The 8,299-nt window shown below is 61.3% G+C and overlaps 1 protein-coding gene across 1 annotated transcript; it reads right to left on the bottom strand.

The window, feature by feature from the left end:
- Positions 1–3,737: 3,737 nt before the first annotated feature.
- LOC141963739 (uncharacterized) lies at positions 3,738–5,051 on the bottom strand. Its single transcript, XM_074913346.1, has 2 exons — positions 4,472–5,051; positions 3,738–4,125 (listed from the first exon to the last, which is right to left on the bottom strand). Exons 1-2 carry the CDS (start codon positions 4,990–4,992, stop codon positions 3,738–3,740), a joined length of 909 nt encoding a protein of 302 aa, XP_074769447.1. The 5' UTR covers positions 4,993–5,051.
- Positions 5,052–8,299: the final 3,248 nt, after the last annotated feature.

Raw genomic sequence — 8,299 nt, 5'->3', positions numbered from 1 at the left:
GAAAGAAAAAGGGAGAGCTAGAAGAAGACACAAGAGGGAGTGGGAGCAGGAACGAACGAGAGCAGAAGTACAGGGAAGAAAAAACCAACAAAAATCATAGCAGCATGGGATAGAGAGGGGGCCAGGGGACAGCCCAAAACGTCCAAGAGGGGCAACAGGGCCCGAGGGTCCGCGACTCACCGCAGCTGTCGCTCTCAGCGCTGCCAGGAAAAATTTGCCAATTCAGACCCTTCTTTCTCCTTCTCTCCTCCCTTCCTTTTCTGGAGCTGCAGTCGCTCAGCTGCCCTCCACCTCAAAGAACACGCAGGTGTCTCTTGGCTCTTACAAAACGCAGCTTCCTGCACGTGTGGCCTCGCTCGCACGCTGCGCGGCCGTACTGCGCTCTGGGTGACGCGCACGGACCCTGATCGCACGCTGGCGGTCCGGCCCGCTGCGGACTGTACAGAGGGCTCCTGCCTCGCCCAGAGAGGCAGGCTCTCTCTTCCTGCAGTGGAAGGCAGCTGCTGCCCACATGCCCTTGATTTTCTTCTTTCCCTTTCTCAGGCCTCTCCAGCTTCAGCTGTGACAGCTCCTGTCCACAGCCAGAAAACGTCCCAGGGGCCTGTCCCTTCTCACCTCTCTGCTGCGAGGAGCACAAGGGCAGGCAGAGAACCCCACACAGTTCTGAAGTGGGTCCAGTCGACAGCATCCCCAGGGAAGGAACAGGCAAGCGCGGCCCCGGTGAGGCCTCTGGGAGAAGGTGAAGCGACTGCCGTTATTACCGTAGATCGCCCCTGGCCGGAGCCCCCCTTCCACAGGGGCTCCTGTGGAGGCGCCAAGGGCCGGCTTGCCGCCATCCCCGCGGGGCTCGGGGGTGACCTGGGGCTACGGGACGGGCTTCAGGGTGAGGTGCGAGACCTGGGGCCAGGACACGGTGCGGGCGAGGCCAGTGCCAGCTCAAGGGGAGCTCTGGCAAGCTGGGGAGGCACCCAGCACCAACCCCCGGGGGACACCCATCTTCTTCCCCTCTGCCTTTGTCCCAGCTCTCGGGTAACTCCCTGGGGCTCCCCCGGCCCGGGTCACCTCCAGGAGAGCCGAGGCCTGACACAGCAGGCGGTGTGAAGCTTCCTGCCCCACCGCTGCCGTGTGGCCAGCGGGCAGGAGGGGCCCCCACACCTGCCAAAGGGGCGGGCCGGCCTCACCGGCGGCCTCGGCCCTCGCTCACCACCAGGAATCACGCCCAGCAAGCCTCACGCTGCGGCAGCAGGCAGGCGGCTCTGGCGGTGCCGCACACCTGTGCAGGGCCGGCGCTGCAGTCCTGCCCTTCGCGCACCGAGCGCCCGCCGGCAGCGTGACGTGGGGCGGCGACAGCGTTTCCTTACCAGGAGGGGGCACCGAGCGTGGCCGCACCCCCCCACGGGCATCGGAGCATCGCACTGACGTTGCTGGCGGGCGGCAGCGTGGGGCACGGGGCCACCTCTGTGTCGCCCACCGACAGCACCGTGTGGCGTTTGCCAGGCAGCGGCGGTGAGCGCAGGCGAGCGCCACCCCCCGCGCGAGCAGCGGCCGAGCGGCACGTCACTGCGCACACGCTCTCGAGGAACGGGCACGACGCTTGGTGGGGAGCGGCTGGAAGCCCCCGGGAATCCACGTGAAAGCGGCAACAAAACTATCCCTCGTGCTGCGCCACAGGGGCCGCGGCGGTAGCGAGGACTGCGCCGCGCTACGGGCGCCCACGAGCGGTGCAGCTGCCTGGCAGCCGAGTCTGCAGAACCTACAGCTCCTGGCACGCGCTGGCCAACGCGGCACGGCCGCCTGCACGCCAAGCGCTGTAAGACCCCGCATCCCAGCGTGACCCAGGGAACCAACGCGGCTGGCCAGAAACCCCACACGCCAGGACCACAGCTCCCGCTGGGTTGCGAGAGGCAGTTTTCTCTGCTTTCTGACCCTGCAGCAACACCGTTGCTCACCCCTCCGAACCCCCACCAATGCACCCAGAAGCCTCACCACCGGCTCGGGGCAGCCCCTGCCACCACCTCCAACACTGCCACCCTGCAGGCACCGCCATCCTCCCCAGGAGCTGCCAGCTGATGGCACGGCTCCACTCACCTTCTCCCTCGGTGCAGCCGGGGCCCAGCAATGCTCAGCGACTGCTCTGCTCCTCCCTTGGTTGACACCGACCCCTCCGACGGCTGCCTTGCTCTTAACAGCAGCACCCGCCCCTCCACCCGGAGCAAGCCCTTTACAGGGAGGGGCCGCTGCCATCAGCCTCACTGCCCACACCTGGGGCCCCTCCAGCCCCAGCCCACAGCTGGAGGCCATCACCCACCCCCACAGAGCATCATCACCCCTCCCAGCCCCTCACCTGGGGCAAAGGAAGCACAAAAGTCAGCCGGCAGCCAGCAAGTGTTTATTCAGTCACACACAGAACAAGTCCCAGAAGGGAGTGAGTCTGCTCCGGGGCTCAGGGCCCCTAATGCTGCCCCTGGCACACCTTGGCGCTTGTTCCCGGAGCCACGCTCCTCAGTCCAGCCGGGAACAGTCAGTCGGTTCCTGGAGCAACAAGCTGCTGGGCAGAGCTGGAAACTGCCAAACATGAGGAGCAAGATGCAGGACACAAGAAGACAGAAGAAAGGTGGCAGCTAGCTGACTAGTACAGGGGTAGAGAGAAAACAAGAGATGAGCAATGGGGCGGTGAGAGGATGGGGACAGGGAACCCAACGTGGATATGCAGAAAAAAAAGCAGCAGGGAGAGAAGAAAACAGGCAGCAGAAAGAAGAAGGAGGAGCAGGACAGAAACCAACAAAGAAGGACGAGGAGCAGCATAGAGATGCAGAAAAAAAAAAAGCTGGGATGGGTGGCACAACAGACATGGAGGGGAAAAAAAAAAGGGGGGGGAGCAGGGAGCTAGACCAAGCAAGATGGAAGAAAGACAAAAAAGCTCCAGAGAACAGGGCACAGAGGGAGGAAAAAGCAACAGCGATGGGGAGTCAGGACAGCAAACCATGGGAAGGAACACAAAACAAATCACATCGCTACATGTGACAGGGCAGAGAAGGAAGAATTAGGAAACAGGGACAGAGACACAGAAAAAAAGAGACCTGGAGCCAAAAACTAATCCTGATGCATACAGAAAGAAGGGGGGTGGGGGTGGGGGGGTGTATTCTAAAACAGGGGAAACAGAGACAGAGAGATGGAGAAAAGACAAAAGCAACAGACTACAAGGCATCGAGAGAGGAATTACTGAATAGTAACAGAGCGCCAGCCAGAAACAGGCCACAAAGCAGCAAAGATCACAGGGGGTACGGGGCACAGAGGAAGGAATTCACAGACCTGGCACAAGGAGCCAGACAGAGAGAGAGCGAGGCAAAAATTAAATGGTGAAAAGAGACAGACCGCAGGGCAGAGGGAGGAATTGATAAACAGGGACAGGGCACCCGACAGAGCATGATGGAGAACAGGGAAAAAAAAAATAGCAGCAAGCTACAGGGAAGAGGGAGGAATTAAAGAACAGTGACTGGAAGACAGACAGCGACACACGGAGAGAGAGAAGACAAAAGAGCGATGGGCAACAAGATGGAGCGGGAGGAAACGAAAAACAGCAGAAGGGAGTCAGCCAGAGAGAAAGACACCAAGGAAAAAGGCCAGACAGGCGATGAGGGACGGAGGTAGGAATGAAAAACGGGGGACAGGGAGCAGGAAAGAGAGAGATGGAGATCGCAGGGAATAGCAGCGGGTGCAGGAAGAAGAAAGGGGCATCAATAGGAACAGGGAGCTGGACAGAGAGGGATGGAGAAAGGCAACAAGAGCGGCAGGGTACAGGGCAGAGAAAGGGAAGACCTACAAGATGGGGACAGGGAGATGCTCCAAGCAAGACGGAAGATACAGGTGAGCAAAAAAAGTTGAGCAGCACCAGAAAGAGAGGAGTCTAGGAGAAAGACAGGGAGGGACCAGGACACACAAGAGGGATGAGAGGGGCCCAAGAGCTCGGGACTTACTGCAGTTCTCCGTGCTGCCAGGAGAATTTGACAGGTCAGACTCTTCCTTCTGTTTGCCTTCTCCCTTCCTCTTCTACAGCTCCAGGTGCCTGGCTGTCCTCCACTTATGAGAAGATGTAGGTGTCTCACAGCTCTTACGAGATGAGGCCTGCTAGACACAGAACCTCATTCAATCACACACTACGTGCAGGAGTAAGACAGAGGAAAGAGAGAGAAACTGAGAAGTGAGGAGCAGAACAGAAGGATCGAGAGAGAAATGGACTGAGGAGTGATGCAAAAGGTACAGAACAAGCAGTCAGAAGTGCAGACAGAAAAAGAAAAGGAAGCAGCAAGACAAGAGAGAGAAAGTGAGAGAGGAAGGGGGAGCAAGGCAGAAGAATAGAAAGAAAACGTATAGAGAAGAAAAAAAAAAATCACAGCATGGGAAAGAGAGGGGCAGGAAGGGACTGGGACATACAAGGGGAGTGACAGGGCCCCGAGGGCCCGGGACTCACCGCGGCTCTCGCTCCCGGCACTGCCGGGAGAACTGGACAGGTCTGATGCTTCTTTCTCCTTCCTTCCTCCTGCCCCTCCTCTTCTTCTGAAACTCCACTCGCCCGGCTGACCTCCCCCTAAAAGAATACGCGGGTGTCTCTCGGCTCTTACAAGACGTGGCTTCCGACACACGCAGCCTCGCTCGCTCGCTCCGCGGCCGTTCCGCGCCTGGGGTGACGCGCGCAGACCCCGGGCGCACGCTGGCGGTCCGGCCCGCTGCGGACTGTGCAGAGGGCTCCTCGCTCACCCGGAGAGGCAGGCGCTCTCCTCCTGCAGGGCGAGGCGGCTGCTGCCCACATGCCCTTGACGTTCTCCTTCCTTCCCTTTCTCCGGCCCCTCCAGCTCCAGCCGCGGCGGCTCCCGCCCCGCTGCCCACGGCCGGGAAGGCTCGGCTCCGCCCGTCCCTTCCGTGGGACGTGAGAAGCGCCAGGCCGGGCAGAGACACCCCACGCCAGCCCGAGCTGGGCGCAGCCGGCGGCATCCCCGGGGCAGGAACGGACACGCGCGGCCCCAGCGCGGCCTCGGGAGGGGGCACGGAGGCGGCAGGGACCCTTATTGCCGCGGACCGGCCCGGCCGCAGCCCCAACACTCACCTCCGCCGCGCATGCGCACTCCCGGGAGACGCCGCGGCCGCGCATGCGCGCCCCCGGGCCGGGGGGCACACCGCGTCTCGGGGAGCCGCGGGCAGCCCGCGGGAAACCGCCACAAAACCGCCCCTCGGGCCGCGCCGCGGGGCCGCGCCGGTACCGAGGGCTGTGCCGTGCCGCGCGCGCCCGCCAGCGCCGCAGCTGCGGGGAACCGAGAGCGCAGAAACTGCAGCTCCCGGCGTGCCCCGGGGAGCCAACATGGCCGACCGGAAGCCCCCTGCACGTGACTACGGCTCCCGCCGCGCCGCCCGCGCACCCGGAAGCCCGGCCGAGCGCAGCCCCGCGCGGCTCCGGGCAGCGCCGCCGCCGCCCGGCCCCGACGCGGAGCGGCCTCCGCCCCCGGTCCCGCCGCACCTTTCCCCGCAGCCGCCCGGCCGCGCGGCCCCGCTCCTGCCTCGGCTCGCACCGGCTCCTCCTCCAGCACCGGCCCCGGACAGGGAGGGGGCGCTGCCTGCAGCCTCCCTGCCCGCCCCTGCGGCTCCTCCGGCCCGGCCCACGCTCCCCCCCCCCCCCGGTAACTATAGCGACCAGCACCGTTAATAAACGCCGGAGATGCCCGTCGCTCCTCCGAGCTCGCGCTCTATGGGCCGCCGGTCCTCCGGTCGCGGGGCCGCCGCCGCGCACGCGCACTCCGGGGGCCGCCCGGCGCAGCCGCACGCCGCAGGTCGCCTCTCCCCGCCGGGGGAACCTTCCCCGGCCAGCGGGAGCAGCCGCTGGGCGAGACCGCTCCGGTGCGCGGGCCGACGGGACCAACGCTGCCAAATCTTATAACCCCCCGGAGAGGGAGGAGCTCCGGCACGGCCGCAGCGCAGGGCAGCGCAGTCTCGCCTTGTGACCCAGAACTCAGCGGGGTGACCGAAGTGTCGGTCAGAGCAGCCTCAGGGCTCTTCGGACGGGTGGAAGGGGGAGGAAAGCCTGTGACAACGCGACACGGGAGCGCAGAGTTGTTTTAAGGACGAAACAGCGTAACTTCGGTCCCTGGGAGACCAGTACAGTAACTATTAAAAGCACACGTATTGTTAGATATTTTTCCTAAACTCACATTTATCCAATTTAGTTTTTCAAATCCTGGTGATAGCAGAAATAGTTTTTTTTAAAAAAAAAAAACCCAGATAAATCCAGGAACATTTCTGCCCGCGTTCAGCCGCTCTTCTGGAGCGTACGCTAGGAGCTGGAGAACCCGAGCAAGCTGTCTGATTATATTTACGGCAGCTCTGGCCCCGACAGCTCCCACGTCCGTCCCCTTGCCAGGAACTAGCGCCGCGGCGGCTACAGCTCAGCCCAAAGCCAAACCGACACCGACCTCGGCTCTGGAAAGCGCCACCTCATCTCCCCCCGTTTTGCTGATTAGGGATATCAATTCAACTCAGACACCAGAGTGAAAAGAGCAGGCGTATTTTATTAGAAATAGCTAAATAATAACAGAAGAATACAGAAAACACACAGTAAGAAAAGACGGAATAGTGCACTCACACAGACAGGAAAATACAGGGTAACGCATCAAATCCTGACTGCCTGAGAGAGAGGGAACAGCGATTAAAAAAGATCCCTCAGCACCTGCACCCGTTGCCATCACCCAGACCCGCAGGCAGCCCCGGTTACAGCGAGGGTTTGCAGAGCCTTTCCCGGCAAGTGGGAAACCCTACGCGGTGCGTCCACCCGTAGGTGAGGCCTCCAAAGTCGCTGTGAGCGGGTCCACCCTTCTATACCCCAAAATCGGCAAGCCAGAAGAGCTGGCACCTTGGTTTGGAGCGGAAATATCTGGTTTCAATCTCACATTAGATTCCCCCGGAGCCTGGCCAGGGCTCAGGGGAGAAGCTAAGGGAGCTCCTCTGCTTACCCAGGCAGACTAGGTGCAAGGGCTCACGTCAGGCCACAGGGCCAGACTACGGTCTCCACGACCCGGTTATTTTATCCCCACACAAAGAAAGATAAATGTACATTCAAGAGAGCTACGTCTTCCACACCTCTTTCACTAACGATGACATACTGAGTGAGCAGCTTCGGCTCAGGGCCTGTTGTTCAGGCTTCGATACTTCCACTTTTTACATCGGAATAGGTGGTTGGTTATCACTTAGTAAAATACCTGTTAGCACAATGGTTAACAGTTACAAAATACACAGGACTCGTCTACAAGTCAACTCTGGCTTGGCCCTATTGTCCAAGCCTTAGCGCTTCACCCCGAGAGTCCCCTTGCAAGCAGCCAGGACCAACACACGCCGCAAACATTCCAGCGGCTGCCAAAGGTTAAAATCCCACGCGCAGCGCCACGTGGCAGGCAGCGGTTAAAGCCGAGTTGGGCAGAAAAGGAGCTAAATGGGGAACACCCAGTTGGAGAAAGCATCTGACTGAGCACCCCCAGCACTGAACAGATGGGGAAAGGGTGGGCACAAACGCCCTTTTGGGGCAGGGAAGAGGAACGTGCTCCTCCAGAGGCTGAGATCCAGCCGCTTCCTTCCCCGTACAGGTGCGGAAAGAGAAGCACTCAGAGCAGGGGAATCCACCTCCAAAACCCTGCTCCCGACTGCTCTTCCCCCGGCATCCCACGCAGCCTCAAAGGGCGCTGCGGGTGGCTGCAGAGCCCTCCCGCTCCCCACGGCTGGTGCAGCCACATCCAAGTACAGGAAGGAGTTTTGAGAAAACTTCAGGAAGTTGGGTCATCGTCAGGTGGAATGGGAGCAGGTTCTAAAACTGGAGAACTACCAAGAGCCGAGTACTTGCTCACGAGCCAAAGAAAACATCCCCAAAGGGGCAGGGACGCTGGAGGCGACCACAGCCCAGGTGACAGGGAGATCCCCTGCCCAGGAGGGCTTTCTCTCGCCTCTTTGCCGGACCGCTGCCGCTACTCCTCCCGCTCGCTCTTGCCTCGCAGGTCCTTCTGCACGCGGTGGATGTCTCTCCCTTCTTCTCCACGACCAACTGCTGCAAGAGCAGGAGAATGCCATCAGGTCCGAGAGCGACGACGGTCCTGGGTGAGAGCTGGCCACAGCACCACCTGAACACCGGCCGCCCTCACACACCCCTATACCCCCGCCCCCCCGAAAAAAACTCACAGATCGGCTTTTCTTACCCAATCGGTGCTCCGGTGCTGCCACACGTGGAGTCGCGGCCGGCGCTGGAGCTGGGCTCAGAGTCGGGCAC

The sequence above is a fragment of the Athene noctua genome, chromosome 9 (genome assembly GCF_965140245.1).
Source record: "Athene noctua chromosome 9, bAthNoc1.hap1.1, whole genome shotgun sequence".
Taxonomy (NCBI): domain Eukaryota; kingdom Metazoa; phylum Chordata; class Aves; order Strigiformes; family Strigidae; genus Athene; species Athene noctua.
The sequence above is the reverse complement of the archived record's forward strand: the minus strand, read 5'-3'. Positions and strand labels throughout refer to the sequence as shown.

What these genes read in the sequence shown, in the direction of transcription:
- LOC141963739 (XM_074913346.1), bottom strand. Translation starts at nt 4,992, where the DNA reads ATGCCGCCGGCTGCGCCCAGCTCGGGCTGGCGTGGGGTGTCTCTGCCC. An exon ending in TGCCGGGAGCGAGAGCCGCG is followed by an intron (nt 4,126 to 4,471) that starts GTGAGTCCCGGG and finishes TGTGTCTAGCAG; the next exon opens with GCCTCATCTCGTAAGAGCTG.